This window comes from Peromyscus eremicus, chromosome 7 (assembly GCF_949786415.1).
Source record: "Peromyscus eremicus chromosome 7, PerEre_H2_v1, whole genome shotgun sequence".
NCBI lineage: Eukaryota > Metazoa > Chordata > Mammalia > Rodentia > Cricetidae > Peromyscus > Peromyscus eremicus.
The window spans coordinates 67408549-67427588 of record NC_081422.1 but is presented as its reverse complement, the minus strand read 5'-3'; the positions used below and the strand labels follow the sequence as shown (position 1 = coordinate 67427588).

The following is a 19040-nucleotide window of genomic DNA, read 5'->3' as shown; positions in this document are numbered from 1 at the left end:
CTCCATGCAGCAGAGCACAGAGCACTGTCTGTCAGACCACACTGGTGCTTCTCTCTGTGCCTTCTGTCCCAGCTAAAATCACGCAGAAGAGAGAGTTCGCAAGTCCGGAGACACGGTATTATCATATGGAGAGCACTAACAAAAAACCAAGTACGTTAGGAACTGAGCGCACAATGCCAGCATTAGTTCTGAACGGCACACTTGGAAACATGTTACGCCAACTTCACTAAAGTCAGTAAGCGGATATTAGCAATGTCACGAGGTACACCCAACCAGTTAACTAGCAAACACTACTGGGAATAGACTCTATCCTATGATCCACGTCTGTCCTGTACCTACACAGACATCCTGGAAAGACTGATTTGAACAATGAAACTCACAGATTTCAAAGACCCTAGCAGAGGAAGGATCAGGTATCAATTCTAACATTAAAATTAAAAAAAAAAAGAACATTAAGATCCATTACACATACACATTCCCCACCCCCAATTATCACTACACAGATTGTATTCAGGTAACATGTTAATCCAATCTACTCTTGAACTAAATGTGTACTGTCTTATGGTCAAAATTTAGCACTGAAATAGACGGGTTTTTTTTTAATAACTGACTTTTAAAAGTTAAAACTTGCCTACCTTTGTCATATATTATTTTGAAGCTTCAAGAGGCTTTTACGTTTATGATAAATAACAATGAACATTTATTTATAAGTGTCTCTACAGCACCCCCCCACACATCCATCTCATTAAAGACAACACAACAGGATGAATCGCAATGTTAGTAAGAACTAAAATGCAATATTTTTTTGTATGTGCCGTTTCAAAAAAAACGTCAAACATGAAACTCCTATGTCACCAAATCTCTGTTCTGCACGGAGAAAACGAACCCGGGTTCGGGGACGGCCGTGGTTAGGCATCACCGCCCACGGCGGGCGGACCGAAGGCCTCTCGGGTGCGCATCAGCTGGACGTCCTTGTCAGCCATGCACGTGTCACAGCCCCACACTGCAGAGGCCTCGGCCGTCAGGAGCCCATAGGCCGTCTCCGTCATGCCGGTGCAGACGCGATGGAACCACTTCTGACAGGAGGCCTCGCACAGGATGGCGTCCTGGTCGTCATTCACTTCGTTGGTACAGATCCCACACGGGTACACCGGGTCAGAGGACGAATGGCCGTGGCGGCCGGGGTGCAGGGCGAACTTGCGGCTTTTGTCGGGCGCGCACAGGTCGGCTGCGCCCCGGGGCTGCCGCGGCTTGTTCTGGGTCCCATTGGCATGGCTGTTGGGGGGCTCTGCACTACCCGAACGGCTGTTCTCTTGGACGGCATTGTTCCTGTTGACACTTTTCAACTCCACGTTACTCGGATTGACCGTGTCCTCCATGTTTAAGTGAGGCGGGTGAGCGGAGGAATTCTGATTCGCGTTTTTGGTTGCCCCTGGAGGAAAGTCTTGCTTGGGGGGTGGCGCTTTTGCCTGACCAAACGCGTTTGGGGGCGGAATAAAAGAATGATTGGATTCTAAGGGTGAGGTAAAATTTGAATTGTTTCCAGGGACAAAATTGGATGGCAGGTCAGGGTTAGACACCTGGCCAGCATTCTGCGGGGGGATCGGACTGAAGTTCTCAGCAGAACTTTGTCTGAAAGGCTGACCAGGCATGTTAATGTCCTGCGTCAGCACGTTATTGTAGGGTGGGTTTCCGAAACTCGGATTCTCGGGCGGCCCCAAGTTAAAAGCGTGTGGCCGGTTAAAGCCCATGCCCAGGGGATGCTGGGGAAATGGGTGGGGTTGATTCCTGAGTGAGTAAGGACCACAGTAGGGCGAAGCCATTCTTGGGGCGACGTGGGGTGGCATTCTGAACGTGCTGTAGCCTCCGAAGCCAGGATAACCGGGGCTGAGATAGGGATTGGACGAAGGCAGGGGTTTGTAGGAAAGAGCGTTGTAATTGTCATCGAAGGGATTGGCGGCCACTAGATGGTCGGAGTTTGGATTTGGTGGTGGTGCATACTCAGACAACGGAGGAAAGGAAGGTCCCTGCGAAGAGAGCGTAAAGGAAAACAGACAATCTTGATGCAAGGGGTCAGTGTAACAGTGGGGCTCAGCACCCAGAACCTGGTTTTGTTCAAATTTCTCTTACAGTACTAAGACAATTTAGTATTTTCAATTGTCCTTCTAGAGGATCCAAATTTGGTGCCCAGAATGTGGTTCACAAACATCTGTAACTCCAGCTTCAGGGGATCTGATGCCCTCTTCAGGCCTCTACCAGCACCTGCACTCAGGTGCACATACCCACAATAGTCACACGCATATATACATAATTTAAAATAATATCATTTTTAAAATATATGTTTCTCTCATTTAGGAATGGAAATGAGGCATGCTTTTGTAGCTCAAACTCCATTTAACTCTCAAAAAAAAAAAAGCCTATCTTTGGGCTGGAGAGATGGTTCATTAGTTAAGAGCACTGGCTGCTCTTCCACAGGACCTGGGTTCCATTCCTAACACTCACGTGGTGGCTCACAACTGCCTATAACTCCAGATCCAGGGGATTTGACACCCTCTTCTAGTCTCAAAGGCACCAGACATGCATGTGGTACACAGACATACATGCAAACCATTCACTCACACATAAAATAAAAATAAACACATCGTTTTTTAAAAAGCCTACCACAACTTTCATGTATATGCTTGCCTATAGCTAAATTCTCTCTTAAAACACTAAAGTATTCTAATCACAACACTTCTTATACCTCAAATAGCCATAAAGCTAGCTAATGATAAACAGATTCCAAGCATTTTTTTAAATGTCAAGAGAGCCATAATTAAAGCATTCTCAAAGATCTAATCTCTACATCTCTTAATAGAAAAATAATGGTTACACTTCAGATTTAACAGACAGTGACCAAAATGGAAACAAAATGTAACTTAGATTTATATCAAAGTAACTCATTATCACCAGAAGAGTGCTTCAGTGTATAGCAAATAAAACCATAAGGCAGGGCTGGAGACATGGCTCCATGGTAACAGCACCTTCTGCTCTGGCAGAGGACTGGGATTCAGTTCCCAGCACCCACATGGCACTCACAACCCTCTGTAACTCCAGTTCCAGGTGATCCAGTGCCCTCTTCTGGTCTCCAGGGGTACTGCATGCACATAGTGCACAGACATACACACAGGCAAACACTCATACACACATAAACAAAAACATGAATAAACAAATAAATCAAAAACCATAAAATCCTATATGTATAATTTTTTATTACAATCACAAGTTACAGCAAAGGGCACTCCCACTATGATACCACACAATATTGATTGCTATAATAACAGAGCAATTACTTCAAGTTAAAATTGTTGGAAAATCCTTAAATAGAACTACAGGCTAGACTAACACACAGCACACTGAGTTCACACCCCTGTTAGGCTCTGAAGCAGACAGGAAGCAAAGCACGGGGCTAAATGTAACAATTCACTTAGCCACGTGATCACACCAACAAGTGAAAATTGTTACTAAAAACATGGGGGCTGGAGAGACGGCTTGGTGTTGAAGAGCACTTACTGCTCTTCCAGAGGACCTGAGTTCAGTTCCCAGCACACATTTCGGGTGGCTCACAGCTGCCTGTCACTTCACCTCTGGGAGATAGGATGCTCTCTTCTGGTCTCCCTGGGAACCTGCCCTCACATGCACATAGACGCACAATTAAAAACAAACAAAACAGATCTTAAAAATAAATAAATAAAAATAAAAATAATTTTAAAAGAAAAAAAAGTTAATTTACCTGTGTGCTGGCCTTGCGTTTTTTCTTATCTGGGCTTCCTAGTTGTATATTTGGTCCTCCTAACCCATCCAGTCCGCTATCACCACCTAAAAAAAAAAAGAAAATCCCGATAATATTCCTACTTGGAAGTGAAACTGTTTCATATATCTCATAGTAATTTGTTTTGCTTTTTTATTTTCCCCAAGATAGGGTTTCTCTGTGTAGCCTTCGCTGTCCTGGAACTTGCTTTGTAGACCAGGCTGGCCTCGAACTCACAGAGATGTGCCCAGCTCTGCCTCCCTGTGCTGTGATTAAAGGCGTGCGCCACCACTGCCCGGTATATCTCATAGTAATATTATTAAGGCAGGATACAAAGATGGAAAATTATGGGGACAGGAAGCTGGGAAGGAGCCCCTTCCCCAGCATCAACTGCTGCAGGCCGTAGTCCCTCCCAACTGTAAACCTACAGCTCTCAACCCCTTTGCTACTCTCTCAGCTCCGGGTTTCCCCTCAGCAGAGTATAATTTCATCCAAGGCATCTCTGGAGCGTCCTGTAACTTCACTTACAACAGCAAAGGAAAAGGGATGAACAAAAGGGTTGTAGTCAAGCCGCTAAAATGGCTTGTGAAACTAAAGCAAAGCTAATGAATGTACCCTCTCCTGAGGAGCCCACACTACCCTTGGGTTGCCATCAGTTTCTCTGAGCTCCTCTTTCCTCCTAACTCCCACACTTCACGTCTACATTAAGATAGCGTGAATAAAAATCTCCAACTCTAGCCAGGTGTGGTGGTGCACACCTTTGATCCCTGTCCCCTGAAGGCAGAGGCAGGGGGATCTCTGTGAGTTTGAGGCCAGCCTGGGCTACAGAACAAGTTCCATAATAGCCAGGTCTACAAAAAAAAAAAAAAAAAAAAAAAAAAAAAAAAAAAGAGAGAAATCCAACTCTTCTCCATGCTGACTAAGCCTGACATTCTTTTCAGCATCAAAGCCACCAAGCCCCCAGTCCCTAAAAGATTAAAGGAAAGGAAATGTCACTGAGACTACTGACACGCTCTGTTTCATTGATCACTTTTGCTTTGTCCTTATTACTATTTCATGTGTGTACAGGATACATTTATGTCGGGGGGGGGGGGGGGGTCTGAAGGCACGCCACAGGACGTGTGTGAGGGTCAAAGGACAAGTTGAGAGGGTCGGTTCTCTCCACTGTGGAGTCAGGGGACCAACCTCAGATTGTCAGGCTGTGGCAAGTGCCTTTACCCACTGAACCATCCCACCAACAGCCAGAATCTATTACATGTAACCTGCTGCATTATTCTCTTGTTGTGAGAAAGCGCTTGCTATAATTGCAGAGGGGCAAGGCTGACTGCTGAGCTCACAGTTTCAGAGGCTCAGTCACAGCAGCTGTACGTACCACGAATGTTGGGCGCCAGATGTAGATGTAGCCGTCTTGTTAAATAAGAAACACAGAACCAATGCAGAGATGAAAGCCCAAGAGGTCAGAGCTATAGCAAGCCATAGCAGAAGCCGGGCGGTGGTGGCGCATGCCTTTAATCCCAGCACTTGGGAGGCAGAGCCAGGCGGATCTCTGTGTGTTCAAGGATATGGACAGCATTGGAGACACATGCCTTTAATCTCAATACCAACCATAGACCTGGAGGTCTGTATAGATGGGCAATGAGGAGGAGGTCATGTGGTTGGGTTTACAACCAATGAGAAGGCAGAATAGAAAGTCAATAAAAAGGACAAACAGACAGGATATAGGTCTCTTGCTGAGGAGGACAGCAGCGGCAGTGAAGGGTAAGGTTTTTAGCACTTAGCTATTACTCTGACCTCTTGGGCTTTCCTCTCTGCATTGGTTCTGTGTTTCTTATTTAACAAGACGGCTACATCTACAGAAAGCGCTTGCTATAACTGGAGAGGGGCGAGGCTGACTGCTGAGCTCACAGTTTCAGAGGCTCAGTCACAGCTGCTGCCCAGGCACTCCATCACCATGGTGGGCAGGGGGAAGAAATGTCATACCTCAAGGTAAACAAGATGTGGAGAGCGATTCAGAAACAGAGGCTCAGATACAGCTCTCAGAGGAACAGCCCCCTCTATGCCCCATCCCCTAAGACAGCACTCCCAGCTAGGGACAAAGTTCAACACATGAGCCTAGCCGTAGAGCTCTAAATCTGAGGGTTCAACTCTACAGGGTGGTTCCCCCAACTCTTAAGTTCCAGTGGCCCTGGCTTTTCCTTGTTCACTAAATCCTGAATGTGGATGTTGTTTCTTGCAGTTATGTCTTTATGGTCTCCACAGCTGGCTTTTTGGTTAGCACCTTTATCTGTCTGTCTGTCTGTTTTTAATTTTAGATAGTGTCGCAGGCTGCCCTTGAACTTGCAATCCTCAACCTTCCATGCACCACCACACCTGGAGTTTCAGATCAACACTGGTTTAATCAATACCTTACATAAAATCATATTGTAAATTAAATTATGGGTCAGGAAGGTGATTCAACAGGTCAAGGATTCCCAGGACCTACATTATGGAACAAGAGAATCAGCTCCCTCCTACAAGTTGTCCTCTGGTCTCCCCACAGGTGCCTTCATTCACACACACTACACACACATACACACACACACACATACACACACCACAGATATACACACATATACACCACACACATCACACACACACACCACACACATATACACCACACACATCACACACACACACACCACACAGATATACACACATACATACCACACACATCACACACACACACACCACACACATATGCACACATATACATCACACACACACCATACACACATATACACATATATACACCACACATATACATCACACACACACACACACACCACACAGATATACACACATATACACCACACACATCACTCACACACACACCACACAGATACACACACATATACACCACACATCACACACATATACACACACACCACATACATATACACACATATACACCACACACATCACACACACACACACACACACAAATAAATACATGTAATAAACTAAATTATAAGTATGATGAATGTTTCCTGCCTGGAAGGTGTGAGGTACCCAGATTTCACAACCTTTGTTCCCTTGCAATAGCTAACATCTTTTTGTTTCCTGTAAATTGGAAGACAAGGTGCTTATTGATATTAGTTCCTGTTTTCACCAGTTTGTCAAACACATTGTAATCTAGTCGTCCACCAGCAGGCAAGGTATTTGTTGTTTTTTTAAACATACATACCACACACATCACTCACACACACACACCACACAGATATATACACATACATACCACACACATCACTCACACACACACACACACCACACACATATACACACATATACACCACACACATCACACACACACACACCACACAGATATACACCACACATATCACACACACATACACCACACACATATACACATATATACACCACACGTATACATCACACACACACACGCCACACAGATATACACATATATATACCACACACATCACTCACACACACACCACACAGATATACACACATATACATCACACACACACACACACACACACCACAGATATACACACATATACACCACACACATCACTCACACACACCACACAGATACACACACATATACACCTATATGTGTTACCTATAGTTGCCACCTCCATGAAAATGTAATATCCTACTGCGGTCACTTGCATCTGCCTCTGTTAAGGACTTTGTTTAAGTGAGTGGTTTCTGTCCCTAGATCAGATACCAATTGCAAAGCATCTCACGTCCCACCAGCCAGACACAGCCATCAAGTTCACGTGCCTCGGATGTCTGGCTTGCTGTCAGTGGATCTGTTTCCTCCTGAGTATACACTGACACTTCAATCGAGACACTATTTTTTGTTAACCTTAAAAATATTTTTTTAGGGGCTGGAGAGATGGCTCAGAGGTTAAGAGCACTGGCTGCTCTCCAAAAGGTCCTGAGTTCAATTCCCAGCAACCACATGGTGGCTCACAAACGTCTGTAATGAGATCTGGTGCCCTCTTCTGGCCTGTAGGCAGACATGCAGGCAGAATAGTGTATACATAAATAAATAAATCTTTAAAAAAAATATTTTTTTAGGGGCTGGAGAGATGGCTCAGAGGTTAAGAACACTGTCTGCTCTTCCAGAGGTCCTGAGTTCAATTCCCAGCAACCACATGGTGGCTCACAAACGTCTGTAATGAGATCTGGTGCCCTCTTCTGGCCTGCAGACAGACATACATGCAGGCAGAACATTGTATACTAAATAAATAAATCTTTTAAAAAATATTATTTTTTTAATTATGTAGGGGGCTGGAGAGATGGCTAAGTGGTTAAGAGCACTGGCTGTTCTTCCAGAGGACCTGGGTCCAATTCCCAGCACCCACAAGGCAGCTCACAGCTGTCTGTAACCTCAGTTCCAAGGGACCCGACACCTTCACTCAGATATTCATGTAGGGAAAACACCAATGCACATAAAACTTTAAAAAAAATTTTAAATTGTGTACAGGTCTTTTGCTCACATGGATGTCTGTATACCACATGTATGCAGTGCATACAGAGGCCAAAAAAGGCGTCCGATCCTTTGGAACCGGAGTCACAGGGGGTTGGAAGGCCTCATGTGGGTGCCTGGAATCCAACCAGGTCCTTTAGAAGGGCGGCCAGTGCTCTAACTCCTCAGCATCTCTCCAGCCTCACAAGGCAAGATTTTTGAAGGAACAGCATTACAATTTGAGATTGACTAGCATTTCATAAAACTAAAAGAAAGTAAACTGAAGAGTGGTGTTTTCTTCGTTAAGGGAAATTTTTCTTTTCCCTTTTGTGTTTTACTTTCTTGTTCTTTCTTTCTGGAACATGGTTTTGTGTAGCCCAGGCTGGCCACTAACTCACCATGTAGATGAGGATGACTTTGAACTTCTGATCCTCTTGCCTCCACCTCCCCAGTGCCGGGGCTACAGGCACATACTCGGAAATAATGCAACACTGGGACTGGAATCCAGGACCCCTGCATGCTCAGCAGGGTAAACTTTTGTTAAGTGAACCACATTCCAGCACAAGAGGGTTTCTAAAAGATCCTCTAGGGCTTAAGAAAAGACACTTTAAAAAACATTAAGTTGGAAAAGTTATATTTTACTTAGTTCTATTTATTTAAGTGGAGCTGGGGATTGAACTCAGGGCCTTACATAAACTCTACTTCTGAGTTATTCCCAGTATTTTTTTTTTCATTTTCAGATCTCTGCTTTGGAAGTTGAGAATATGATTTCATAGCCCCTTCAACTTGGTCTGTTTTTTTTTTATTTTCATTACATTTATTTATTTATGTACTATGTGTTGTTGTTGTCGTTGTTGTTGTTTTGTGTGTGTGTGTGTGTGTGTGTGTGTGTGAGAGAGAGAGAGAGAGAGAGCGCACAAGAGCATATATAGGTGTTCCATGGCAGATCTCTGTGAGTTCGAGACCAGCCTGGTCTCCATAGTGAGTTCCAGGCTAATCAGGACTATATAGTGAGAACCTGTCTTAAAAGAGGATGTGGGCTGGAGAGATGGCTAAATGGTTTAGAGCACTTGTTCTTGCAGAGGACCCAGGTTCAATTATTAGCACCCACATGTTGGGTCACAACCTTGGATTTGTAATCCAAGGGATCCAATGCCACCTTCTGATTCTGTGGGCACTGCACATCCATGTAGTTACACACATCCAGGAAAAAACATTCACACCCATAAAAGTTTTAGTCCCCATCAGTAATCTGCACATTTTGTACTGAGTATATTAGGAGACACCAAGCCATGGAACGTGCCAGGCACACAGCAGGAGCCCACACGGTATTCCTCACTTTGCTGTCCTCCGGACTAAACTACACCAGAAGCCATCCCATTTTTGTGTGTATCATATGACACATACCAAAGCCCTAGCATGGGGACACACACCTGTAACCTCAAAACTTTTGAGAAGCAGAGGTAGGAAGACCATGAATTGGAGGCCAATCTAGGCTACACAGTGCTGGGAACTGAACTTGGGTCCTCTGAAAGAGCAGTAGGTGCTCTTAACCACTGAGCCATCTCTCCATCCCAGCATCAGTTTCATAAATGCAAACCCTACTGAAGTAACAACTAATCGACAGACAGGGTGACTGAGAGACACAGGAGCATCCATTTAGACCAGCTGGCAGAGCACTTGGTACTCCGTCATGGCAGGTGGCACTCTAAGAAGTGGCTGTGATATGGATGAATACGGGCAAAAGGGGAAGCCAGGGCTTTGCTACAACCAGAGAGAGAAGCGAATCTGCAGCAAGGAATCCGTTTGGGAAGGCAAGGAAGGCAGAGGCTCAAAGGAGGAGACTGCGGCCCTACTGTGTGCGAACGGGGAGATGGACACTGCTACCATCTGAATCAGAATAACCCCTGCAGTGGCTCACGGTTTTTGTTTTGAGACAGGATCTCCCTAGGTAGCTGAGGCTAGCCTGGGACTCAAGAGTCTCCTGCCTCAGTCTTCAGATTACAGGTCTGTGCCACTGCACCCAGCTTGTGTGCTACGCTGAAGGAGGGAGGGCCTGGAGGAGGGGGGTTTGCTGGCACAAGTAGGTGTCACATACACACACACACACACACACACACACACACACACACACACACACACGAGACTTCTTTTGTTTCTCCGTGTAGCCCTGGCTGTCCTGGAACTCGCTCTGTAGACCAGGCTGGCCTTGAACTGGGACATCCGCCTGCCTCTGCCTCCCGAGTGCTGAGATTAAAGCCATGTGCCACCGTGCCCGGGTTCATTCTTGACTCTGGTCCAGCGCTCTCTCTCTCTGTCTGCACCGTGTGACGGAGCCTCCACCACATCTGACTACTGCTGTCCCTTCCTCACTAGGAGACCTTCCGAACCCTTGGCCGAAACAACCCTTTCATCCCATGAGGGTTCTGTCAGATACCTTGACAACCAAGAATAAAACAGGTAACTTCCATCCAACATGTTAAAGACGCAACCCAGAGGGCGGCAGAGAGAGCTCCACAGTTGAGAGCACTAACTGCTGTCAGGGCACAGGAGTTCGTGAGCAATACTCATGCCAGGGGGCTGTCAATGCCTGGAGCTCTACCTCCAAGGCAGACAATGCTCCTTCTGGCAATGGAGGCCCCTGTGTGCACACACAGGACACAGACAGCGGCATTGGGGGGGGGGGGTTCGGGGGGATGGCACGGACACAGAGAGAAATAAATCTTTAAAAAATAAATGCCCCAGCTCTGCAAGACGGCACACACCTTGAGGCACTAGAGGCAGAAGGGAGGTAGATCTCTTCCATGAGTTCCAGGCCAGCCTGATCTACATAGTGGATTCCAGGCTGGTCAAGGTTATATAGTAAGACTCTACTAGCTGGGTCACCTTTATCCCAGCACTCTGGGAGGCAGAGGCAGATGGATCTCTGTGAGTTTGAGGCCAGCCTGGTCTACAGAGCTAGTTTCAGGACAGCCAGGGTTACACAGAGAAACCCTGTCTCGAAAAACTACCACCAACAAAACCCACACAGGGGGCTAGAGAGATGGCTCAGCAGTTAAGAGCACTGGCACCAGGTGGTGGTGGTGCACACCTTTAACCCAGCACTAGGAAGGCAGAGGCAGATCTCTGTGAGTTCGAGGCCAGCCTGGTCTACAGAGTGAGTTCCAGGACAGGCACCAAAACTACACAGAGAAACAGTCTCAAAGAACAAAACAAAACAAAGAAAGGGCACTGGCTGCTTTTCCACAGGACTTGGTTTCAGGTCCCAGCATCCACATGGTGGCTCACACCTGCCTATAACCCCAGTTCCAGGGATCCAGTGCTGCCTTCTTGCCTCTGCATGCATGTACTGCACATAATAATAAATACATCTTTTTAAAACACCAAAATTCATCCATGTATCCCTCATATATCCACTCTTCTTTCTATGCACGTGACATATTCTCTTAGAGTTCCTCCTTCTCTCTCTCTCTCTCTCCCTCCCTCCCTCTCTCTCTCCCCTCATCTATCTCTCTCCCTCCCTCTGCCTTTCTGAGTCTTCCCCATCTGTCTCCCAAATGTTAGTGTTTTCCAAGTTCATGACCTCAAGGCTCTTCTCACTGTTCTCTCGGGTAAGCTTGTGTGTTCCCAAGACATTAATTAGTATTCACCTGTTTACCTACGACTTCCAAATTTCTATTTCTGGCTTAAATGATTGGCTTCAGTTACAAGCCATGTCAGGCATATTCACTGCACACACTGGAATACCCTGGGGGGCGGGGCGGAGTATAGTCAGCAGACTTAGATCCAAGCTCAGATTCCCGATGAAGTACTGAGCCGTACATGGTCCAATGTTAAACCCAGAAACCATTACCTGTTCTTCCACTAGCCCTCCTACCCCTACTTCTCCACCTCAATCCTAACCCTCCGCACATTCATCCAGATACTGTCTATCAGTAACGTCAACAGTTAGTAAGTACATTTATGGAACTTCTCTGTTATTATCTCCTTAACATCAGCCTTGTCCTTCCGTTACTGCCAAACTGCATGAATGCTCACTATTCCTTCTTCAGTTCTGAATGTCTGTTTCTCTTCTTCTATTCTCTTAGGGTTTTCCCCCAAGATGAATCCTCCATGGGAATTGGCTTTGATGTTCTTGTTTTTGTAGAGACAGTGTCTCAAGTACTACAGGCTGACATCTAACTCACTGTGTAGCCATGGATGAGCTTGAACTTGTCCCCCACCATGGTGTTTGTGGTGTTGTTTTTATTTTGTTTTGTTGAGACAGGGTCTCTCAATTAATAGCACTGGCAAATATTGACTGTGTGTTTTTAGAAGTCATTCTTGTAGTTTGGGATTTAACCCTTAGAATATTCTGGAGCTGAAAACTGAGCCAACTCTCTGCTGCTGACTCGGACTGAATGCTGCTACTGTAACAACATGCAGGATTACCTGTGTTCTTACCCTCACCATCAGATGCTGACGAATGTCACTTGGCATCACATCTGGCTAGGACAGACAGCTAAGATCAAAGGCATAAATCTGAGGGCTCTTTCCTTTCCTTTAACCCCAAAGCAATTTCTAATAATAGGCAAAATTGTACTGCAAAAATCTCAGGGGGAAAGTGCATCTCAGAAAGGTCTCAGCCTTAAAGGCTTTGGCAACTCATGATCACAAACAAAACAGGGCTATGGTATTTCACCAATCGGGGTACTGTGGTACACACCTTTAATCCCAGAGCTCCCTACAAAGGCAGGAGGATCTCTGTGAGTTCCAAGCCAGTCTGATCTACGTAGTGAGTTCCAGGACAACCAGGACTACATAGTAAGACTCTGTCTCAAAAAAACAAAACAAAACAAAACAAAACAAAACAAAACAAACAAACAAAACCCACAACAACAACATAATCCACCAAATGGAAGGCTGTCTGGACATCAAGCCTTTAAAAGCAATGCTCTGCTCTAAGTTAAAACTTTTGCTTAAGTGTCTAAAAAAATCCATTTCTCTTTTTCTGCAGGCTTCTGTGCACATGGAGGACAGGGGCTGATTTTTTATTTCCTGGTTTTTCAAGATAGGGTTTCTCTGTCTAACAGTCCTGGCTGTCCTGGAACTTGCTTTGTAGACCAGGCTGGCTTCGAACTCACAGAGGTCCGCCTGGCTCTGCCTCCTGAGTGCTGGGATTAAAGACCTGTGCCACCATGCCCCGCCAGGGGCTGATTCTTGATTGCTTTTCAACATATGTATTTCGGGAGGGTCTCTCACCTGAAACCAAAGCTCACCGGGTCAGCTGGTCTAGCTTGCTCTGGGGATCACCTGTCTCCTCTTCCACCTACCGGAATGACAGGGGAGCTGCCACACCCTCCTGGCCTTTACCTAGGTGCTGGGAACCTGGATTCAGGTCTCTGTACCTGTTGGGCATGTGCTTTACCCACTGAGCCATGCCCCAAGCTCCAGAAAGGGGAACTCTACCTACATATTTGAGAGACCATCTTTCGGATCCCACAGCATTGGTGTCACGAGGCAGTTAGGTTGTGTTCACTCTGAAGTCACACTAACCCAAAACACCAATGGATGTCTTTAGTCAGTCAAATCAAGTGGAAATTTATCTTTCTAGTTATTGATTTATGTGCACCTTAGCTTTGTTTAGGTGAACGGCTTATTGCCGTAGCTTCCCTGCTTCAGCCCTTCCCCTCAGGCTTACACCGAGATAAACCCTATGAGAAACTCATTCACTTTTTTGTTCGCAAACTGTCCAGTCCTATCTCAGAGTCAACACCAAAATCTTCCTTACTTTCATTCTTCTTTTTCTTTTCTTTTTTTTTTTTTTTTTTGGACAAGGTCTCACTATGTAGCCCTAACTGGCCTGGAACTCACTATGTAGACCAGGCTAGCCTCAAACTCACATGCCTCTCCCTCCAGAGTGTTGGAACTAACGGCCTCCCAACCACACCTGACAAAAGTCAAGGTCTTCATGACTCTCGAGACACACTCCCCTAACCTTAGCCCACCACACCTGGAAGTTCTCGCTGCCCTGGCTCACCCTGCCACAGTTACCACAGCTTCCTTGACACTGCTTGGACACACAGGCTAGCCAGACTTCAGTCCGCTGCCCCTTTGGTTCCTTGTGCCTGGAGTGCCCTTCCCCCAGGAACCACAGGGCTTGTGCTATATTCCTGTCAGCCCATCTTCCAGGCGAACCTTCGGTCACCTTCTACATACTCCCTGCCTCCCCTTCCCAAGTGGTCTTTTCTACCCCCATTCTGGGGTTTCATATTTTGCACGGTACTTTACCATGTGTGCTGTTTGCCGAGTGTGTGCACTCCTGCGTGAAGAACATCTACATTCTTTACTCGCTGTTTTAACCTGTGCCAAGAACAGTACCTAGCACATAGTACATGGTCAACAAATAATTGCACAATGAACAAACTTTGCGACTCTCAGAAACCCATCCAGAGCTGGAAATAAGAGCTGGCGGATATCCACACATTCCCAGATGGCATTTGGTGGTGTGTATGTGCTTTAAACTTCCATGCAGTACCTTTTGTTCAGTACATCCTTCTCTCTGATTTTTCCGAGGCAGTAAGAGGCATTCAAATTCCTCACTAGTTCCCAAGGAAGAAAACCAATGATGCAGAAAGCTGATTTTTGGATGATTTGATTCTTAATCTTATTGGTTAATAAAGAAAACGCCTTCTGAATGTATCTAGTTTCTCTCCCTACACTAAAGGAAAATATAGTGAATATGTGCTGCCTTTTGGAGGGAGGTGCTTCCTCCAAGCGCCTCAACTCTCTAGCAGTGCAACTTAGTTTTCTGGGGGGGGGGGGGGGGGGGTATTGTTCGCAGGTGTCTCTTTTTCACCCCGAGGTGTCTATTGTGCTGTGTGGTGGGAAGCAGGAGAGGAGCCGGGTAGGAGGGGATGCTGAACGCCGCACGTCTGCACACAAAGTGGGGACCCCGCGCGCCTGGGGCCGCGCACTTAGGCCCGGGCCGCCCCGGTGGCTTCCCGGTGGGCCCGCGCTCCCCTATTCCTCCCGACCCGGCTCGGTTACCTCGAACTCTCTTCAGCGCGATGGGCTCCTTGTCCTGTTCCGCTGACATTACCGACCGCCGCGCATGGCTCGCCCCCGGGCCGCGGGAAGCCGGCGTCTTTGATGCGGTGGCCCCTCCTCCTCCGGGTCCTCCTTCTGGTCCTCCGGGTCCTCCTCCTGGTCCCCGGGGTCCTCCCGGCCGAGCTCGGAGCCCAGGCCTGCCGGGCCGCGGGCCGACTTTGAAAAGTTTGGGAGGCGGCCGAGGCCTCGGGGCTCCGCACACTCGCGGGGCTCAGCCGGGCTCAGGGCCGCGGCCTGGGGGCGGCGCCCGCGCCCGGCCCGCAGAATACGCGCGCCCTGGGCCGCGCTGCGCTGCGTTCCGCCCGCGCGCGGGGGAGACGCGGCCTCCGCGGACACAAAAGCCCCCGGCCTGCCGCGGCCGCTCGGGGGACGTGGCGCGGCCCCGCGGCCTCCCCGCCCCGCCTGTGCTCCACTACCCAGCACGGGGCCGGGCTTCGGGGGCGGGGACCCAGGGCGCGCGGAGCCCCGCACCCGCACTCGCACCCGCACGGAGCTCCGGGGCCGCGGCCTCGCTGGCAGGCTGCGCTGCGCTCCGGGACCGTGCGCGCCAGGCCCTGCGCTCACCCCGAGCCCCTATGCACCGGGGTCCCCGCGCCCTCCAAGGCCCATTACCCCCGGCTCTGCGTCTCCCGTCCGCGCCCCGCAGCTCGGGCTCCACGTTCTCCGCTGCCCTCCAAGGCCCAAGACTCCCTGGCTCCGCGCACCCTATGAAGGGCGCAAGGGCGCAACGTTCTGCTCTGCGCTCCCCGCCGCCCTCCAAGGCCCCAAACCCTCCAATTCTGCGTCCAGGTCCTCTGCGCCCCGGGCTGCTCTCTGCCCTTCAGGCCCAAAGACCCCCAGCTCCACGCTTCTCTGCACGCCCAGCCCGGCCCCAGACTCCCCGAGGAAACAGCAGCTCGCAACTTCATCCCAGCCCCAGCAGGCATCTTAGCCTCGCAGTCAGATGTCAGGAAAACTTTGTTTGAGAAAGCGGCATAGTTCTGGGTGGGTGTATGGACGCCCCACATTCTCCGTGCCCATGGTTCGAACTCGTGTTTCTGCAACGCCCCCTGCCTTGGAGATGTAATAACTGGGCTCTTCAACACAAAGCGTGTGGAATTAACACCAGAAGAGCATCGGGAAAGGGGAACTCACATAGACTAGTTGTAGGGAGATTCCCGAGACTGCAAATCAGATTCGACTAGTAGTCCACATTCTACAACTGAGGCACACGCTTTTGAGGTTCGGTTTCTGATTTACCAAGTGCGCAGGACTTCTTCTCTAAGGTGTCTTCTAGCTCTGACATTCTTTGATGAACTTTTATGAGTTTTCCCGGTTTGTTGTTAGGTTTTCTAGTTACTGTACTAAGAGAAACTAGCTGCAGACTTCTCTTCCATCAGGTAGAACACGGTTTGTTTCTACATCTAATCTTAGACAAGTACTCCTTAAGCACAGGAGGACCTATAGCTAACCAAACAGGAGTCTCATCTTTCTATACACAAGACTTACAGAACTCATTCAAGTGTGCAGGCAATGACCAAGGTAAAACCCTACATTAGTGGGATCTGCTTTAGAAACAGAATAGCCTGGCCCTAGCCTGTGGTGGCACATGGCGATAATCCTAGCACTCTGAAGGCAGAGGCAGTTGTATGTCTGTGCTAGAAGCCAGCCAAAGCTACATTTTGAGACCTTGTTTCCAAAAAACGAACAAACAAAGAATACTGAAGATTGCCTGTCAGACAAGCTTGAGAAACCGAATTAGGTTCCCCAGCACTCATATAAAAACTGGGCATTGATACGTATCCATAATCGGGACTGGGAAGTTGGAGGATAGATCCTTGGAGGTTATTGGCTGGCCAGTCTACCCAAAGCAATAACAAGGCTCACTGAAAAACCTTGTCAAAAAAAAAAAAAAAAAAAAAAGAAAGAAAGAAAACACCAAGGCAGAGGGGCTGGAGAAGTAGATCATCAGTTAAGAGCTTGCTAGCTGAGCGGTGGTGCACACTTCAGGAGGCAGAGGCAGGTGGATCTCTGTGAGTTCAAGACCAACCTGGTCAACAGAACTAATTTCAGGACAGCCAGGGATACCCAGAGAAACCCTATCTTCAAAAAAAAAAAAAAAACAAAAACAAAAACAAAAACAAAAAAACCAACAACAACAAGAGCTTGTTCCCAGTACCCACATATTGGCTCACAATCATCCATTACTCCAGGACCATGGATTCAATGTTCTCTTCTGGCCTCCTCAGGTACCAGGCACCTGGTAACCTCACACCAGAGATGGTTCACATACATACATACATACATACATACAGGCAAACACTCATACATATAAAATAAATAAATCTTTTAAAAAAATGGCATGGTAACCCACCATTCAGTAGCCAGAGGTAGGCAGATCTCTGTGAATTCAAGGCTAGCCTGATCTACATAGTGAGTTCCAGGTCAGCCTGGATAATACAACAAGACCCTGTCTCAAAATCTAAACTAAAATAAAACGGAGAAAGAGCTAAGCTCTAGGAGGCATCCACGACTCTGCTTCCTGATTGTGGATATGATGTAACCTGCTGCTTCAAGCTCCTAATGCTTTGAACTCCCCACCAGGGTGTGCTGTACCTTGACCTATGAGCCAGAATTAACCTTTCTTTCTTCCTTCCTTCCTTCCTTTCTTCCTTCCTTCCTTTCTTCCTTCCTTCCTTCCTTCCTTCCTTCCTTCCTTCCTTCCTTCCTTTCTTTCTTTTGTTTTGGTTTTTGTTTTTTGAAACAAAAAACCTTCTCTGTGTAGTTTTGGTGCCTGTCCTGGATCTCGCTCTGTAGACCAGGCTGGCCTCGAACTCACAGAGATCCGCCTGCCTCTGCCTCCCTAGTGCTGAGATTAAAGGTGTGCGCCACCACCGCCCAGCCCCTTCCTTTCTTAAATTGCTTCTATTGGGGCATTTTATCCCAGCCATAGCACTAGGACAGCACCTAATTCGAGTTGTGCAGGAGGCATCTTTATGGTCTGATGAGCTCTTCAAGGCCTCCAGTTGCTACCATAAGGGCACCTGAATTATGAAGGAGACGCCTTCTAAACAATACCAGTTATGAAATGATATCCAAGAAGTGAGTGAGGGCCTCGTACACGGAGATGGGGCAAAGGAGTTCAGGGGATTGTGCCAATCGACAACGACATTGCATGAGGCTCCAGTAATGAGTCGGCTTCCAGCCTTGTCCTTGTGAGACTAGACGTGGGGAGAGAAGCCTGTGCTGGTGACATGGGGTGAAGGTGAGCCCGGTTTTGGATGGCCAGGGTCTGAGGTTGGGTGACAGGGAGATACACTTATTGAATTCATAATACCTCAGGTCATATGCGTACCACTGCTTGGGGGTCACATCCGCATTGATGGCATGTATAAGTTAGTGTGTACCAGTGCTGTATAATGACCCCAAACTCAGTGGTTTAAATTACCACTTAGTTGTTTATAATTCTGTGGACAGGCCATCTGTGATGGACTCTGATAGAATGGCTTTTTTTGTAGTACCACAGAGTGAACCAGGAATTTGTGGTCAGTTGGTGGCCAAAGCCTCTTGCTTGTTGGTAAGCAGATGGCTTTGAGCAGGAGCAATGAGCAAGCATCGTAACTAGGCTGTGGGATAGCATCCAGCCTGCTCGTCCACACTCTTTCAGATGATAATGCTTACAAGATTTGCAAGAGTACCAAG

At 47.5% G+C, this 19040-nt stretch overlaps 1 protein-coding gene across 1 annotated transcript; it reads right to left on the bottom strand.

Annotated features, from left to right (window-relative positions):
* Positions 1-827: 827 nt before the first annotated feature.
* On the bottom strand, positions 828-15578 carry Pygo1 (pygopus family PHD finger 1). The gene is made up of 3 exons (XM_059267004.1): positions 15300-15578; positions 3773-3858; positions 828-2027 (listed from the first exon to the last, which is right to left on the bottom strand). Exons 1-3 carry the CDS (start codon positions 15346-15348, stop codon positions 909-911), a joined length of 1254 nt encoding a protein of 417 aa, XP_059122987.1. The 5' UTR covers positions 15349-15578; the 3' UTR covers positions 828-908.
* Positions 15579-19040: the final 3462 nt, after the last annotated feature.

Excerpts from the sequence above, each read along its gene's own strand:
- Pygo1 (XM_059267004.1), bottom strand. The coding sequence starts at position 15,348 with ATGTCAGCGGAACAGGACAAGGAGCCCATCGCGCTGAAGAGAGTTCGA. Across the intron at positions 3,859-15,299 it reads CGCGCTGAAGAGAGTTCGAG|GTGGTGATAGCGGACTGGAT; the intron begins GTAACCGAGCCG and ends TTTTTTTTTTAG. Across the intron at positions 2,028-3,772 it reads AACGCAAGGCCAGCACACAG|GGACCTTCCTTTCCTCCGTT; the intron begins GTAAATTAACTT and ends CTCTCTTCGCAG.